General features: G+C 50.1%; 1 protein-coding gene across 3 annotated transcripts in view; it reads left to right on the top strand.

Moving 5' to 3' along the window:
* Nucleotides 1-14,640, top strand: part of ABCC5 (ATP binding cassette subfamily C member 5) — an 83,147-nt gene extending 68,507 nt beyond the window's left edge. For all 3 annotated transcript variants that reach the window (XM_041003044.1, XM_041003042.1, XM_041003043.1), the window contains 5 exons: nt 445-604; nt 9,020-9,098; nt 10,511-10,624; nt 11,468-11,632; nt 14,148-14,640. In XM_041003044.1, coding sequence (XP_040858978.1) covers nt 445-604; nt 9,020-9,098; nt 10,511-10,624; nt 11,468-11,632; nt 14,148-14,249 — 620 coding nt within the window. In that variant the 3' untranslated portion in view covers nt 14,250-14,640. The remainder of the gene's footprint in view (nt 1-444; nt 605-9,019; nt 9,099-10,510; nt 10,625-11,467; nt 11,633-14,147) is intronic.
* The last annotated feature ends 3,749 nt before the right edge of the window (nt 14,641-18,389 follow it).

The following is an 18,389-nucleotide window of genomic DNA, read 5'->3' as shown; positions in this document are numbered from 1 at the left end:
CTTAAGGTTCTGCCATCTCCCACTGCTACTACTGTGGCCATGGCAGCCTCAGCTCAGGTTTTGTCTGGGCTACAACAAGAAAGTGGAGAGAGCTTTACTGCAGCTTGCCAGCCAGGGGCTTGCTCTGAGACCTTTGTTCTCTGCACTGTGCCCAAGACACACTCAACCATGGGCACCTGTCTCTTCTGTTTCACTCCTGGCTGGGTAACGAGCTCCCCACCCCTGCACCTCTGCAGGAGCTGTGTGTCTGGTAGCTGGGGGCTTTAAAGTATTCTTTGCTATTTCCCATATCATTGTGTCATTGTGTGTATGACCTGAGTCAGTCATCCAAAACAAGGACCGAGCAGAACTAGAAGAGATGGTGTTTCCCTTAAGGCCTCAGGCCCACGTATCTTCACTGAATCCACTGACGGAGCTTCTCCTCTGTGTCTCCTGACCCATCAGGGAAGTCATCTCTGGGGATGGCCCTCTTCCGCCTGGTAGAGTTGTCTGGTGGCTGCATCAAGATTGATGGAGTGCGCATCAGTGACATCGGCCTCGCCGACCTCCGAAGCAAACTCTCCATCATTCCTCAGGAGCCAGTGCTGTTCAGCGGCACCGTCAGGTGAGGGAGGACCAGGGAGGGGCTTCATGATTGCCGTGTGTACCATTGAGAGGTCAGGTGGGCATGTGGAGGCCACATGATGCCAGCTCCCTCCTGGGACTAGAGCCTTAGAACCACAAAGTCAGCGACTTTCCTGCTACACCGTGTGCTTCCCGCTACAGGTGTCAGAGGGAACTCCACCGGTTGGGGTCCTGCAGCAAAGCAGGAAAGAAACTTGGGCCAGAGTACTTGCTTCAAGACCTTGGGCATGTTAATATTCCTGAGCCCGTTCCTTCTTAAATTGTGGGGTGCTTGGAGCACCAGGTATTGTGGAGCCTGGAATATGGCTAAGCATTCAGTATGAGGAGACAGCTGTCACCAGCCGCCACCTCACCATCATCCTACACCTGCCCTCAGTCTACTCTGCCAGCTCCTGGCTGTCCCAGGAGCTGCAGTTTGAATGGTGATTTACAAAGATCATTACCAGTCATGCGTGCACCTGCTCAGCATCCCCCCCACCTCTGAGACCTACACTGGGATGACGTCTCTGAGATCTGCCATCAGACTCCTCAGCCACTCAGCTAGCTAGCCACAAAGGGTGGGCCCTTGGGGCGTGCTCATGATCAGCTATTCTCTCAGGGATGAAGGTGTCAAGGTCAAAATACGTGACGTCAGAATAGAAGTCAAATGTATTGAAATTGAAAATTGAGAAATGTGGAAATGGTCTCAAATGTGCTATCCCCGTGAATCTGTTTTTAGCTTCCCCAAGAGCACCTTTGAGGAAAAATTGGTGTTATATATTTTGGTTCAGGACAAAAGAACTGTGTTTTGTTGGTCTAGGATTTTTTTTTATCATAAGGAAGAAAATTAAGAAATAAAGCACATCAAAACCTCTCTTGAAAGTGCTGCTGACAAGGAGCGGTGGGTTTTCATTCTAAAGTGCTGCCATACCTTGTTTGAGTGTGCAGATTGGCCACTTGCGGAGTTAATGACTGAGGATTGGTTGGGGCACTGGCAGCTGTGCTGGTGTACCTGTCCCAGACCTGGGCCTGCCTGCGAGGCTCCCAGAGAATGTCCTGCCATGTGGACAGGCTCAGGGGCTGCTCTGTGCTGTCCTGAGCGTGTAGATGCTGAGCTCACGCTGCTCTTTGGGCTGTCAACTTTGCAAACAGATAGCCATGCAAGTTTGCCACCTCAAACCTCGGCTTTTTTTTTTTCTTTTAGGCTTATTTATTTGAAAAGTGAAGTTAGAGGGCCCGGTGCGGTGGCGCAGTGGTTAAGGTCCTCGCCTTGCACGCCCAGGATCCCATATGGGCGCCGGTTCTAATCCCAGCAGCCCCGCTTCCCTTCCAGCTCCCTGCCTGTGGCCCGGGAAAGCAGTCGAGGACGGCCCAAAGTTTTGGGACCCTGCACCCAGGTGGGAGACCTGGAGGAGGCTCCTGGCTCTGGATCGGCATAGTATCGGCCGTTGTGCTCACTTGGGGAGTGAATCATCGGACGGAAGATCTTCCTCTCTGTCTCTCCTCTCTGTATATCTGCCTTTCCAATAAAAATTAAAAAAAAATAAATCTTAAAAAAAAAAAGAAAAAAGAAAAGTGAAGTTAGAGAAAGATCTTCATCTGCTGGTTTACTCACCCAATGGCCACAATGGCTGGAGCTGGACCAGTTTTTTTTTTTTAAGTTTAATAATCTTAGTTGATTAGGGTACAAAGGGTCAAGGGCTACAGGGTGAAAGTGGGTAATATCATTGTTTCCACACTAATATAATCATTTTTCCCTGTATCTGGGGCTAGGGGAGTAACAAAGGGAAAAGCCCCACCCAACCTCCCACCCATCCCCAATTCCCAACATGAGGCACGCTCCAAGGGTCCTGCTCAAACAGTTTTGATAGCTCATCAGTTCTGGATTGCTGCCAATCTCACCGTCCCAACCACAATGAAACCTATTCAGAGTCCACTGGCTGACAGTCTCTTGATGGTTGGGGTTCCAAGATCAGCAGTTCAGTTGGAGGGATATCCAAAGAAACTTCATCTGAGATGATCCCAGATCTGATTCTTGCGTGAGTTTGCTAGTACAGACTCCAACACCGTCCGTCACACCAATCAGCTTATGCACATGCTGGTCGTTGCGATTGCTGGGTCCATTCGGTTTCCAGCCCCGTCTTCCTCGTGAACCAATGGGTGTTGTAGTCTGAGCTGGACCAGTTCTAAGCCAAGAGTTTCTTGGGTACAGGGTCCTAAGGACTTGAGCCTTCCTCTACTGCTTTCCCAGGCCATAAGCAGGGAGCTGGATGGGCAGTGGATCAGCCAGGACATAAGCCAGTGTTCATATGGGATGCCAGTGCCACAGATAGTAGTTTTACCTGCCGTGCACAGTGCTGGCCACTCCACTTTTCCAATCAGTAGTAGACATTGAGGGAAGAGTTACATTTCAGATCATCTCTCCTCCTCTCCCACGGTCCCTCAGGTATCTCAGAGCACATTCAGCTTGCAGTATTCCATTGCTTTAGAAGGTAAGCAGCCTATATGGAGGTTACCTGGACTAGGGCAGGACAGATAGCTGAGCTCTCAGCTCCTCCCAGGGACTCTGAATTTGAAAGCTATGCCTCAACCACCAGTAACCCAATGCTGGTATGGAAAGGGAGTACATCCACCTCCTCCTTGAGGCACCAGCAAGCAACTGAGACAGGAAAGGAACTTTTCTATTTTTTCATTTATTTATTTTTTAAAGGTTTATTTATTTTTATTGGAAAAAGAGATTAACAGAAAGATCTTCCATCTGCTGGTTCATTCTCTGAATTGCTACCAAAGCCGGAGCTGAGCAAAGCTGAAACCAGTAGCCAGGAGCTTCCTCCTGGTCTCCCATACAGGTGCAGGGTCCCAAGGCTTTGTGCCATCCTCTACTGCTTTCCCAGGCGATAAGCAGGGAGCTGGATGGAAAGTGGAGCAGCTGGAGCATGAACTGGCACCCATATAGGATCCTGGCGCATGCAAGACAAAGATTTAGCCACTAAGTCATCATGCTGGGCCCTTATTTTTTCCTTTAAAAAAGACTTGTTTTGTTTGAAGAGCAGAGTAACAGAGAGAAGAGAAAAAGCAAAAAGAGAAAGTTCTGATCTGTTGGTTCACATCCCAGATGGCCAGAGCTGGTTAGAAGCTTCCTCTGTGACTCCCGCATTGGACCATCTTCTGCTTTCCAGGCACATTAGCAGGGAGCAGGATCAAAAGTAGAGCAGCCAGACTTAAACCAGCACCCACCTGGGAAGCCAGTATCACAGGAGGCAGCTTTACCCACCATGCCTCAGTGCGAGCTCCAAGAGGGGCTCTGTTGAAGGGAAAGCAGGATAAAAGCAAAATCAAAACTCAGAAAGTACAAGGTGTGAATATCCCAGACTTTCTCCATACATATGTAATCTGAGTCACAAACCGAATGGTTTGGAGTCATGTCCACCCCTCCATGGACTCTATCACCAAACCTACATACCCACGCTCCCTCCTGGCTCTATCTGATCTGGGCCTCCATGGACTCTCCCTCTCCTCTGCCTTTTGCCCTGACCGGTGGGCCCCAGCAGGGGAGGCCCCGGCAGAGTTTGGCTCTCCTCTGTCTTTCTGCTTCCGGATAGGCCCAGCCCTGGCCTTACCCTCATTCCTGCTGACTGTCCCATCCCACAAACTGTGTAGCCTCTCCTGGTTGTCCCCAGCTGTCCCTCTCTCTGTCTCTGTGTCCTGGTCCCAGTGGGCCATGGATATCATCTCATTGCCTAAGGCAGGTCTGTCTGGTACGTGCTCAGCAGCCAGAAACAGTTTTCTCGTTCTACTTGTTCCGGCACCCACTCTCCGTTTTGATCTGCCTCTTACATTTCTCTTCAGGAGTATCTGCAGCTCTCAGCTCCCAATCATAGCTTAAATAACTGACTCCCCAACTGACCCATAGGGGTTGGCTCTATCCTGGGCCCAGGGCACCTTCATACAAAGGCTTCAGCACCGTGGTGCATGGGCACTGACTCTGAAGTCTCTGGGTTGTCTCTGAATGATTGTCATTCAGAGGACCCCCAACCCCCTTTCAAGGCATTGCTCATTTCTGTGCAGTTTGGGAATATCCTGAGTTTTCTGGGTTCCCCATTACAAAGCCACACAGAGGCTGGAGGAGCATGTGAGGAGGGCTGGGGAGTCCTTGTGTGTCAGCCCCTGCTGCTGCACGGGCAAGGCAGTGGCAGCGAGGCTTGCCAGGCACCAACCTCAGCCTTTCAATCAGATTCTTGTAAGTTTCAGAACTCCACCAGGGCAGGGATGATCCTGACCATTTCATAGACAAAGGAATGGAAACCCAGAGAGGCCAAAGATGCCCAGCCCAAAGTGGCAGAGCTGGGGTCTGATGCTGGTGGGCTGAAGGGTCTGCCTCAGACCGCCACCTGCCTGCTGAGGGGTTGGCATGCTGCTGGTCACCACCACCCTGGGAGAGAGAGCTCGCCTGACCAGGAGCCAAAGCCAGGCCTGCTGCCTCAGGGGTTATTGCATGTAGTTGATTTGCCTTTCTCCAGCTTCTTTACAATCTCTTCTGCCTTTTCCATGCTTTTTTTTTTAAAGATTTGTTTTATTTATTTGAATAAAAAAGTTACAGAGCGAGAAGGAGAATGCGATATTCTATCTACTGGTTCACCCCCAAAATGACCACAATGGCCAGGGCTAGACCAGTCTGAAGCCAGGATGATCTTCTAGTCTCCCATTCTGGCCATCTTCCACTGCCTTCTCAGGCCGTTATCAGGGAGCTGGGTCAGAAGTGGAGCATCTGAGACTAGAATCAGTGCCCTTATGGGATGCTGGTGCTGTAGGTAGAGGCTTAACTCACTACACCATAGCACCAGCCCTGTCTCTCTCCCAAGCTTCAGAAAAATTTGTACACAGCCCCTACTGCTCTGTTGAGTCTCATTTATTCCACTTTGACCTCTGTTATTCTCCTTAATTCAACTCTCAACAGCAAAAAGCTCAAATAGGTCTGCGTGTCTGGAAAGCTGTTTTGATCTTCCCTTTTGGTGTCTGATAGAAGATGTTTGAAAGTCCCCTGCTCTGAACACTGAGGCCAATGTGAAGCCATGCTCTATAGACAACATGGCAGTGTGGTCTGCTACTGCATCCTGTCTGTGCAATGAGCTGCAATACCAGCCCTGACTCTCGGAGATGTGCCTGGCTCTGTTCAACACTGGCCAGTAGGCTGGCCTAGAATGTTGCTGAAAATAGGATACTGTGGAGAGCGGAGCCACGCCTCAAAGATGGCACTTGTTGATCTTGCTTTGTGGCACAAAGGTGGTAAACAGGTTTCAGGAAGTTACTGAGGATTGGGCCAGCACGCAGGGAAGCTACGTGACCTAAGTCATGACTGGTGTGCTTACCACATAATGTGAGGAGCTGTGTATGGATTGGTTTGTGTAATGTAAAAAGGTCTGGGTAAAAAAGAGTTAAATGAGGAGATTCCACCAGATGCTAGGCTAGAGCTAAGGCTGTCAAGGCTATGCTGTAGCTGCTATCGCTAGCACTAGGCTGTAGCTGCTTTCACTTTGCTGCAATAAATCTTACAACTGTTGTAACTGTTTTGTAACTACACTTGAAGTCTTAAGCAATAAACTTTTCAAAGAATCTTTACCGTATCGGGGTCTTGCTCGCGGGACGAGGGACCCCGATAGGATACGATGAACCAAAGATAAAGACGCACTCTTGGCAGCATCAGGAGCTTGAAGTTCTGATTGTTAAGTAATAAGTGCCCTCAATGTCAGGTGCTTTTCTTTCAGCCCTGTTGACTTGTTTGAGACCATGGCTGCACAGTTTGCTTTCATTTCCGTCTATGACATCTCTGATACTTGCCACAGGAGACCAGACAAAACAGGACCCTGTTTGGGAGCAGCTATGACTGCTCCTGAGCTGGGCCAGTGGTGCAGGTGGCCCTGCTTTCCAGTTGGAAAAGGACTTCCAGAATATTTTGGCGAAAAAACTCTGAGGAACTGGCTGAATAAATAAGCTAATAAATAATGCAGGCTTTTAGGATTGTGGATTAACAGTGGGGTCCCTGTCATGACCCCACAAAGAGCAGAGGTCCTACTTGCAAGTCTGAGTGGGGTCTAGAGTAGACCACACAAGTAAGCAAGTCTATTTCATTGAGAAATCTTTGTATGGCCACCCAGATGCACATCACTCAGGATCGTCTTCTCACTTACCCTGAGGAAATTCCCACCAGTCTTTGTCAAAGCAAGCAAAAGCACGGCCAACCCGATTCTGCTGAGAGCACAGTTTCTGTCTGGCTCGAGTCTGGGTGTCTGGATCCAGAGGATTCTCCAAGAAGCATCCGCACTGATCTCCATCAGCTCAGGTGCAAGTCAGAGCAGACTCCCAGCCAGCCCTGGGGCAAGGAGGATTAGGCGCTCTCAGTGTCCTCCTGATTTAGAAGCAAGTGAATTCTTCCATAGGGTTGGCTCACTGTCTGTGCTTAACAGCACAGGCGGACAGGCACCCTCCTTAACTAGGAGAGCTCTCCTCTGGATGGCCGGCCCACAGGGACCAGGCTGACCCTCACAGATCAGATGGCAATAGAACTGTTGGCGTCTTGTATTCAGGAACTGCTGATGATTGGAACTGCTTGGAAAATGCTCCAGTGAGCCAGAGAAGCACCAGGCCTTAAAAGCAGGCCTTCAGCATGTGCACGAGAGCCTTGTCAGCTGCATGACTAGCAGTGAGTGCCATCTCCCAAGCACTATACTTAGGCTGTCTTAGTCCCACAACAGCCTGCCTAGTGATGTCACCTGGTCCCATCACATAGACGAGGTGATGGAGGGGTTGTTTATCCAAAAGGCCAAGCTGCTATCTGATCCCACTCTGCCCAAATCCTGTCTGTCCATCTGTTCCCCCTCCACCGCACCACCCTCTCTGACTTTGCAATTATAGAAAACGTGCAAGTTATGACATCTAGATGCCTTTTAGTGAGAAGTCAAGGGTGGGAGTGGGGCAGGCATTGATGGCTTTCTTCATACAAGGAAGTCTAGTCGGCGTGCCAGCACCTGGGCTACAAAGTGAGTAAGGTACACTCAGTGAAGGGAAGGTAAGTGGCACTTGGAGAGGGAGCACCGAGACCGCACGCATGGGCTGAGTGGGTCAGGAGGTCGTAGTATCTCTTATGCGGGTGGTGCTGGCCTTGGGTTGGGTTCTGCCATGGATGCCCACATGGAGCAAACGCAGTCCTCACAACCTTTGGAGCTCAAGGAAGCAGGGAAACATTGCTTCACTGGCCAAGATCACATCAGAAGGCTGGTCATTGATAGAGCCCACGTAGGAATCCGTCTAGTCTGGCTCCAAGAACCCTGCTTTGTGCCAGTGTCGCCTATGCAGGGGGAGGAGGGGTGGGTATGTTCCCCACGGGGGAGGGCACTCAGAGCAAGAGTCACAGGAGAAGGCAGCTGGTTCAAGTCTCTCCTGGAAGGCAAACAAAGCCCAGAGCCAGCCTCTTCCCCCTCCTTGGGTGGAGTTCTGTGACAGTGACCTGCTTGCATTCGCATGCCCCATTAGGAGCCTCAGACATGGAGACACATTCGGTCTGGAGCTAAAGCTCACGTTTCTCCTGGAGGTTCGGCTGCCCACAGACCAAGTCTAATCTGACAAGTAGAACAGAGTTATGTCCTGTACATTTTGAGTGACCAGACCTCCAGATGGTATGCCTAGAAGAGCTAAGACAGCACCCGAAAACTGAGACATCCCAAGGTCCCACCAGATGCCCATTGCACTCACCTCTCCCGTCATCTTCTATCACAAAGACTGGTAATGTTTCCAGAAATGTTTAGTGCTGCTCTGTGTATTTTATCTTTGATTTCCTTGTGATAGAGACTGCTCAGTGAACAAGAACAACTCCCCTCCCATCCCGTATCAGTCTAGATCCCTTCCAGTCTCTCTCCTGTCTTTCTTTCCACTGAATCAGATCATCCTCCAGGTTTGGCTGGCCATAGTGGAGCCTTCCACTCAGCTGTGCATCAAGAAGAAAGAGGGGCTCTTCCAAGTTTATAGGTCTAGAGAGATGTATTTTAACACAGATGCATAGAAAAAACCTAGAAGGATCTACACCAACATATAAAGAGCATTTGTTTCCCAGGGAAGTAGGAAGGAAGGATTAAATCGTGTATTGGTTTCTGTTTTGTGCTTTGCATATATGTATTCTACAGCTTATATTGTTTCCATTTAAAAATAATGAAACTATGGTTAATCTAGTTTTATAGAGGAAGAGAAGCCCAGTCTGTTCTTAGAGCTTCTGTCCCTGGTTAGCTGGGGACTGGGTCGCCTGTAACCTTCAGACTTGAGCCTTTATCCACGTATGTGCATTGGAACTTTCCACCTCCAGGCAGCCATGAGAAACTGTTTGCTTGGCTGTGACCACTGAGAAATGATCATTATTCTTCCCCAGGTCAAATTTGGACCCCTTCAACCAGTACACAGAGGACCAGATCTGGGATGCCCTGGAGAGGACGCACATGAAAGAATGTGTAAGTGAGGCAGCGCCGGCGGCTCTGCTGGGACCGCAGGCTGGGGCGCTGCCTGGCCTCCTTTGTCCCACTGCAGACCTTCCTGCCACCTCCAGCTTGCCCACAGAAGTTGGATTCACAGCGGGGTTTCCCAGGCACCCCATGCATGTTGCAGGAGGAGATCTCCCTTGGCCCCACTTCCCACACTGCCCCTTGCTTACTGATAGAAATGCTACTAATGACAGCCACACAGAAATCTTGGGGTTTTGTTGTTTTAAGTATGGTCATTTCTTGCCTTCTGTTCGAAGTTACTGGACTTTTTTTTTAAAGATTTTTTTTCTAATTGGAAAGTCAGATATACAGAGAGAGGGGGAATGGAAAAGAAGAGTTTCCAGCTGCTGATTCACTCTCTAAGCAGCTGCAACGGCCAGAGCTGTGCCAGTCTGAAGCCAGGAGCCAGAAACTTCTTCCTGGTCTACCACATGGGTACAGGGTCCCAAGGCTTTGGGCCATCCTCAACTACTTTCCCAGGCTGCAGGCAGGGAGCTGGATGGGAAGTGGAGCAGCCGGGATTAGCACTGGCATCCATATGGGATGTGGTAAATGCAAGGCGAAGGCTTTAGTCGCTAGACTACTGCGCTAGGCCCTGGACTTTTCTTTTTTAAGATGTATTTATTTTACTTGAAAGCCAGAGATACAGAATGGAACAGACAGAGATCTTCCATCCACTGGTTCATTCGCCATTTCACTGCAACAGCCAGAGCTGAGCCAGTCCAAAGCCAGAACCCAAGAACTTCTTAGGGGTTTCCCATCCTCCACTGCTTTCCCGGGCCATAAACAGGTGGAACAGAAGTGAAGCAGCCAGGACACAAAATGGTGCCTATATGGGATGTAGGATTAGCAGGCAGAGGATTAGCTTGCTGTGTCATCATGCTGGCCCTATGGACCTTTTTTTGTTGTTGTTGTTGTTGTTGTTAGATTTATATGAAAGGTATAGTGAGAGAGAAAGTGAGAGAAAGAGAAAAGATGTCCCATCCATTAGTTCACTCTCTAAATGGCCTCAGTGGTCTGGGCTGGGCCCAGCTGAAGCCAGGAGCCTCATCTGACTCTCCCATGGGAGTGACAGGGGTCAAGGGAGCTGGGCTGTCTTCTGCTGTTTTCCCAGCTGCATGGACAGGGAGCTGGATGAGAAATAGAGCAGCATTTGGACCAGCACTCAGAGAGAGGATGTTAACATTGCAGGCAACAGCTTATCTCGTGCCACAATGACAGCCTCCATTACACTTTGATTCCCAGTTCATTTGGTCATCACACCTGTACCTTCCTTCCACATGAGCCAAGTTCTTGGTTGATTCTTTCAGCTGCTTCAGGACCACTTATTGGCCCTGGATTTGTTTTTTAACCCTACCATCTTTTGCTTTCCTTCTCCCCAGATCACTCAGCTACCTCTGAAACTCGAGTCTGAAGTGATGGAGAACGGGGACAACTTCTCAGTAGGGGAGCGGCAGCTCCTGTGTGTAGCGAGGGCCTTGCTCCGCCACTGCAAGGTGAGGCCAGAGGGGATGACGGGGAGCAGGCACGCAGAGCCCTGCCTGCCCAGGCTCTGCCTCTGAGCCCAGTGATGCTTCCTAACAGTAGGTCCCTGATGTTCTTTTTTTCTTTATAAAGATGTATTTATTTATTTGAAATTTACAGTCACACAGAGAGAAATCTTCCATCTGTTGGCTCACACCACAGATGGCCATGATAGCGGAGGCCTCTTTCACATCTCCCACATGTGTGCTGGCCATCTTCCTCTGCTTTGCCAGGCATGTTAACAGGGAGCTGGATTGGAATTGGAGCAGCTGGACTCACACTGGCACCCAGTGTAGCCAGAGCTACAGATGGCAGCTTAAGCTGCTGCAGCACAGTGCCAGCCCCCTAAGGTGCTTTTACATTAAGTTTGACACAGGTTTTCTGGCAGGTGGTGGTTTTGGTTTTAACTCCCTGAGCCATCAGTGTCTGAGGTTGCTTTCTTTTCTGGCCAGTGAATAGTCTAGTGCTGCAAACCTCAGACGGGTAAGAGTTCCAGATCATCAGACCCAACTCCTGCATCTAGCCCACAGTAAGGAGTGCCAGAAAGATTAATGTCCATGTCCACATTCACTGTCACAGAGCGAGCAGAGACAAGTACTTGATTAAAGAACAATGGGAATTTCTTATTTGCGGGAATTAAAGTAAGCACAGAAGTTTGAAGTTGCAGTAATTATAGGCAAAGGGACATTTAACTTATGTATGTCACTAAGAAAAAAAAAATCAAGATGTGGTCTAAAACTGAAACAGATTTTAGCAAAACCTCCGTTAGCCCAGAATGCCTGAGGAGCTCACTTGGTCCTCTGTTCTACGGGCAGATTCTGATCTTGGATGAAGCCACGGCTGCCATGGACACCGAGACGGACTTGCTGATCCAGGAGACCATCCGAGAAGCCTTTGCAGACTGCACCATGCTGACCATCGCCCATCGCCTGCACACAGTTCTTGGATCTGACAGGATTATGGTGCTGGCCCAGGGACAGGTACCAATCCTTGCATTCTCTTGGCCTTGGCCTTGGCCTGTGGCTCCCCAGGGGAGGCAGTCTTGCGCCTGCCATCGTCATGTGGCTCTGGCCTATGGAGAAGTGGCCACAGCAGCTCCGTTCTAGTTACCTTCGGGCAGGATACTGCTCTCCCTGGCAAGACATGGAGAAGCTCACTGGTACTTGCTGTCCTCTGGGCTCTCACTTTGCCTGCTCATTCTTTGGTTGCTCAGAAGGACACTGACTTAGGTCAGAGAACAATTAGTTCTGCCCAACACTTTAAAACTGCCCAACTTTTTAAAACTTATTATTGTTCCTTCATTTTATCTGAAAGAGAAATCTTCTATCTACTGGCTCTCCAAATGTCAGTTACACCAAGACTGCGCTAGGCCAAAGCCAGAAACCCAGACCCTATCTGGATCTTCTATGTGGATGCAAGGGAAACAGCTACTTGAGCCATCATTGGCTGCCACTCAGTGTTCACCATTAGCAAGATGCTGGATCAGAGGTCAAGTAACCAGGACTCAAACCAGGCAGGCATTTGGATATGGAATGCAGGCCTCCCAGGCAACTCCTAACCCACTGTGCCAGACACTTAAGCCAGTGGTACCAAACTTCTTAGCCTGTTGTTCCAGGCTTTGCCATCATCTAGCATGAGTCCTGGCCTCACCTTCATTCCCTACTCTTCCCTTGCATATGCTATTGGCTGTAAACAGTCTTGCTTCCTTTAAGCTCTTTCATCTGTATTTACTCAGTTCCATTCTCCACCTACACACAGCCTGCCTTCCCCAAAGGGAGACATGAATCAAATGCCAAAGCTCCAGGAAGCTCCCTGATGGTCCCAAGCCTCAGAGCCCCCTCCCAGAGCTCTTTGGTCTTGTTCTGGGGTGAACTGTCATGCCCCATCTCCCAGGAGGGCAGAATGCTACTACACTCACCTCTCAGCCCCTGCTAGTGCTCAGTTCCACAGTGCTCCACACAGGCAGGTATCAAGTCAGTACGTGTTGTGTGCCCTAGGATGGAAAGAAGTTAATGATGTGATAGAAACAACAAGTCATGTATAAGGGACATCTTGTCTTCTGTTGTTCACCACCAAAGTCACCATGGTGGCCACTTGCATTGATGTTTCCTGTAGACATCACCAACCCCATTTGCCAGCTGAGGAGGGAGCTTAACCTCCCTCAGGTCAGCGGGAAGTGATGATCTGGAGCTGAGCTCAGACCAGCAAGCCTGCAGCCTGTGCTTTAACTACCAGCCTGTGTGGTCCCTTGGTCTGTGGGGGCACTGAGACACGGGGCACACCCAGCCCAGGTTTCAAGGCCAAGCTAAGAGAACAGAGGGATCATTCATGATTTTTCTTCTTGTCTTGAAGTGGCTTGAATGCTTTGAGACGGTCTTTGTTTGCCTTGTCCCACACGTTCAGTGAGATTGTTAGACACTGGATGTGCACCCCCGTGTGTAGGCATTCCCTGGAACATCATTCAGTCAAGTGGGAGAGAGCAAGAGTGCTTTCTTAAAAGCCACTTTGCTTCCCAGGGTGGAGGAGATGGGGGTCGGTGCCGTTTCAGAGTGGCCAGTCACTGGCCATCAGTGAGGCACGCTTTCATGGCCGTAAATTTTTTTTCCTTGACAATTGTAATTTTAAGAAAATTTAAAAAACATGAAATCCTAAAATAAGAAAGAAGCTCGCCTATGGCTTCCATCCCCTCCTGGGAGACGAGCACCAAACAGCATGCTGCACCTGTACATGCAGATGCCTATACAGGGTGCTGCCTGCTGTAGCCACTAATGGCCAGACCAGAGCTACCCCTGGTCATGGGAGCTTGTCATCCCCCACCCCACTGCCAAGAGAGGGCAGAGGGCTGGTTTTCCTGTAGTTCAGCATTGTCACCAGGCCCCAAATCCCTTGTACCCAGTACCTGCCCATGCCCTCCCAGTGCAGGATGTCTGGTCCAGCCTCACGTAGCCACTTCCTCCCCATGTTCTCTCCAGTGCACTGGGTGCTTTCCTTGGAAAGACCGAGCTACTGGCACTTGCGTCTCAGTTCCCAAGGCTGTGTCTGCTGCCATTTTCCAAATGGCCAGGGCAGTGGGGGTGGTGCACACAGTGTTTTCACCCTGTGTATGGGGAGACAGGTTGTGTTAGCAACTCCTTCTATGTTTCAGCCCTGTGTTGTCCCCTGGCCCCGTGGGAGCCCACCATAAGGATGGACAGTGGTCAATCCCGTTCTTGTCGTCTCCTGCCAGTGAGGCATCTTGAGCTGTTCCTGTGCCATCTCTGGGGGTGCATCAGCTCTCACAGCAGGGTGAGATTAGTCAGCTGGGCCCTTCTTGAGACCCTCGTCCCCAAGCCTGGAGGAAAGGGGATCCCTGGAGGAGACTCCTCTCCCCGACCCCTGCCCTCCACCACAGCTAGTAGAAAGCAGCAGGCACTTCAAGGGTGATGGCCATACCTCCCATGCCAAGCTACACTCATGCCCCACACTCACAGCCTGACGCCGTTCCTTCTTTTGCAGGTGGTGGAGTTTGACACCCCTTCGGTCCTTCTGTCCAATGACAGCTCCCGGTTCTACGCCATGTTTGCTGCTGCGGAGAACAAGGTCGCGGTCAAGGGCTGACACCTCCTGTCTACAGGGTCTCTTTCCCTTGAAGCGCTGCCATTCCCTGCCTGGGGCAGGCCCCTCCTCGTGTCCTCCTGCCGAAGCCTCGCCTTTCCCGACTTTATCTTTCGCACAGTGGTTCAGGATCGGCTTCTGTGTCTAACTTTTAGGAGAGAGTCCATATTTTGATTATTGTATTTATTCCATATCCATGTAAACAAAATTTAGTTTTTATTCTTAATTGCACTCTAAGAGGTTCAGGGAACCATGATTATAAATGTATCAGAGGCCTATAATGAAGCTTTATACGTGTAGCTATATCTATATATAATTCTGTACATAGCCTATATTTACAGTGGAAATGTAAGCTGTTTATTTTCTATTAAAGCGAAGCACTGTGCTCATTGCAGTGCGTGCCCCTCTTGGTCATTTGTGGTATGGTTGGCTGTCCTGGAGACCTGGCTGTGCTGGCCGGCTGCGGTAGTGGCAGTGCCTGGGTCTCGTGCTGCTTCAGCTGGTGGCGCTGCCTTGTCCAGGTGCCCTGGGGATACCATGCAACCCAAGGGGGCTCCCCGGCCACCACCCTGCTGCCCCCCACAACCCCCCGCAGCCACGCCCCGGCCAGGCAGGCTGCCAAGCGCCGTGGATCCTCAGGGTTCCCGCTTTCTGTCCTGGCATTCCTTACTGTTCGTTTCCCAAGAGCAGGGTGGGCCGAGCCTCAGACCCTGTGCCAGTTCCTCTGTCATCGCCATTGGAAAAGAGACACCTAGAGGCATTCCTCAAAGGGGGTTGCCTCTTTCCATGGTTGTCATTTCTAACCAAGAATAAGCTCGTTCCCGAGTGTCCCACTGCCTCAGGGCCCCCGCAGCCGCCTGCTTCTCCAGGGGCTGCACCCACATCCGCCTGTTCCTGCACCTCCATGGCTTGGTGACAGGGCCCAGGATGTCATGGCTCTGAGCCCTTCTCATTGCAGTGGCCACACAGTCCCTTTGACCCCTCCAAAGCGTGCCCCTTGAAGCAGCTCTCACCAATCAGTGTCCCTCCCACTGGCGTAGAAGTTTCTGTACTGTAAAGAGACCTACCTCAGGTTGCTGATGGCTGTGTGGTTTGGTGTGTGTCCCTACCAACCCCCACCTCACCCCTACCCCATGTGCTGCGGGGCCCATAGCTCAGGTGGCCCTGGTCACTGCTGTCATCAGGGGAAAGGTCAGCGTTGCATGTCATGACCCACTAGATGTCCTGTCACTTTAGCATGTCTGCTGAACACCTTGTGGAAGCAAAAACCTGACCAAGTGAATAAAATTATTTTGGATTTTGCAAAACTTCTTGGTGTCCACAGTAGTTTTCTGGGAAGAGCATAAGATGTAGTGGGGAGAGCTAAGGGAAGGGTCAGCTACAAGGAGGAGGGGGATGGAGTGCATTGGGATGCCTGCTGGCCTCTGGCCCTGCAACTGCTATCCCCTGGCCTGGTCCAAGCACAGCTCCTGTGCTGCTGTTAAAAGAGTGGGAGCAGGAAAGCAGAATACTCGTTGGGAGAGGGGCATGCGGTCAAGGTGAAAGATAAAAATAAACGGCTGTCTTTACACCTGTAGACATGTGATGTGAAGAGTAAATTGAGGATGCACAGCAGTTCAGACCATCCAGTAGCCCTTCCAGCCTCAGCCTGCAGATGAATCCATTGAAAATGAGTGTCTGGGCCCAGTGTAATGGTCTAGTGGCTAAATCCTCACATTGCATGAACCAGGATACTATATGGGTGCCAGTTCATAAACTGGCTGCTTCACTTGTGGCCTGGGAAAATAGTAGAGGACGGCCCAAAGCCTTGGGATCCTATACTCATGTGGGAGACCTGGAGGAAGTTCCTGGCTCCTGGTTTCGGATCAGATCAGCTCTGGCCATTGCGGCCACTTGGGGAGTGAACTAACAGAGAGAAGATCTTTTTGTTTGTCTCTCCTCTGTTAATCTATCTTTGCAATAAAAATAAATAAATCTTGGGCCCAGTGCAGAACCTAGCAGATAAAGTCCTCATCTTGCACACGCTGGGATCATATATGGGTGCCCATTCTAATCTTGGTGACCCCACTTTCCAACCAGCTCCCTGCTTGTGGCCTAGGAAAGCAGACGAGGACGTCCCAAAGCCTTGGGACTCTGCACCCAAGTGGGAGATCTGGAAGAAGTTCCTAGTTCCTGGCTTCTGGCTTCAGATTGGTTGAGCTCCAGCTGTTGTGATCACTTGGGAAGTGAATTGAATGGAAGATCTTCCTCTCTGTCTCTCTTCCTCTCTGTGTATCTTACTTTCCAATAAAAATTTGAAAAAGAAAGGAAGGAAGGAAGAAGGGGAGGGGAGAGGGGAGGAGAGGAGGGGAAGAGCAAGGAAAAAGGGAAGGGAAGAAAAAAGAAGAAAAAAATGAGTGCCTGTTCTAAGATGTTCTCAACCCCAAACAGCTACAGGCTGCTAACTGGCAGTGGAGATTCTGTCTTAGAACCAGCATTTTTGTAAACTTGTGTCTTAGAAACCCAGGGACTGGGACCCAGCACAATAGCTAAAGTCCTCACATTGAATGCACCAGGATCCTATATGGACGCACATTCGTGTCCCAGAAGCCCCACTGCCCATCCAGCTCCCTACTTGTAGCCTGGAAATCAGTCTAGCACGACCCAAAGCCTTGAGACCCCATTCTCACATGGAAGACCCAGAGGAAGTTCCTGGCTCCTGGCTCCAGATCAGCACAGCTCCGACCATTGCAGATACTTGGGGAATGAATCATCTGTGCGATGCCTGTATAGACTGCAAGAATCAGGGCTGGGTTAGCCTAAGAAAGATTTCCTGGGGCCTCCTAAACTGGACCACTGGAGTCAAAACTCTGGCCACAGGGAAAATCATAGAATTTATGGTCTGATCTTGGACCACATACAGATGTCTTTGATTACTGATACCTGTACAGTGGATGGCATGCCCAGGTGCATATGGCAGACAAGATGGCTAGCTCACTTAAGCTTGCAGAGGACACTGAGTGCCATGTCAGAAGATGGAGAACAGAATAGGTTGGACAACTCTCCTGGCTGAGCTATGGCAGCAACTGTCTAGGTAAGTGGATTCCTTGGTGTGGACTCTGTCAGCCAATGAACCTTGGAAGAATTTTCTCAACCTTGGAGTAATGCAGCCAACCAACAGTGTCTCAAAACTATCAAAACCACTGAAGAAATAACCTCAGAGCATTCTTCTCCACATCAGTGTTTCTAATATGACATCAAGTAGACACCCCCATCCCTGGGTACTAATGTAAGTTGATAGCTGGGAGCAGTCCTTTCCCTCTCCCTTGCCTTCTCCCTCCCCCACCACTTTTCAGGAGAAAAGGGGAAAAAAGGAAAACTGGAAGCATTTGTGCCCCCCGTCTCCCCCCATACCAAGACTCTCCTCAGGATATTCAGTGGCTTTCATGGGCCTGCATTCTTGTTGAGTTGTAAACAACATCAAAAATAATAAATTTTCTTGAAAAAAGTTATCCGTGTAGACCATGTCTAATGCTGCAGAAAGATCTGTTAGACACATTCACCTTTTTGCTACATTTTTAAAAATATATTTATTTGAAAGGCAGAGTTACAGAGAGAAGAGACAGATCTTCCATCTGTTGGGTCACTCCCCAGATAATCAGTAGTGACTGGGGCTGACCACGCAGAAGCCAGGAGCTTCTCCCAAGTCTCCCGCATGGATGCAGAGGACTAAGTATTTGGACCATCTCCCCCTATTTGCCCAGGTCCATGAGCAGGGAGCACACTCGTGTGGGATGCTGAGGCTGCAGACAGCAACTTAATACACTGTCACAACGCTGCCAGCGGGTGGATGCACAGACGGAAATAGTAGCTACTTTTATTGCCGTGCCAGTTGTGTCTGTCAAGAGGGGAGCAAAGTCAACAGGAAGAGAGCGTTGATCTCTCCCCAGTGAAGCTGTCTGATACATGTAGTACCAACTTCCTCCTTTTCAATTCTGTTCTCTATTTCAGTTCTCCACCTCTCTCAGCTGCCTTTGTCCTTCTAAAGAAGCAGTCCCCTGTCCTCTGCCCACTTCTCTCCTTGCCCATATTCATTCGATCTCCCCTGTGCAGTGGCACCGTCCAAATGCAAGCATGGCTGCCCACTGTTGCACTGGGCTACAG

The sequence above is a fragment of the Ochotona curzoniae genome, unplaced genomic scaffold (assembly GCF_017591425.1).
Source record: "Ochotona curzoniae isolate NIBS_2020 unplaced genomic scaffold, NIBS_Ocur_1.0 scaffold_2587, whole genome shotgun sequence".
In the NCBI taxonomy this organism is placed as follows: Eukaryota; Metazoa; Chordata; class Mammalia; order Lagomorpha; family Ochotonidae; genus Ochotona; species Ochotona curzoniae.
The sequence above is the reverse complement of the archived record's forward strand: the minus strand, read 5'-3'. Positions and strand labels throughout refer to the sequence as shown.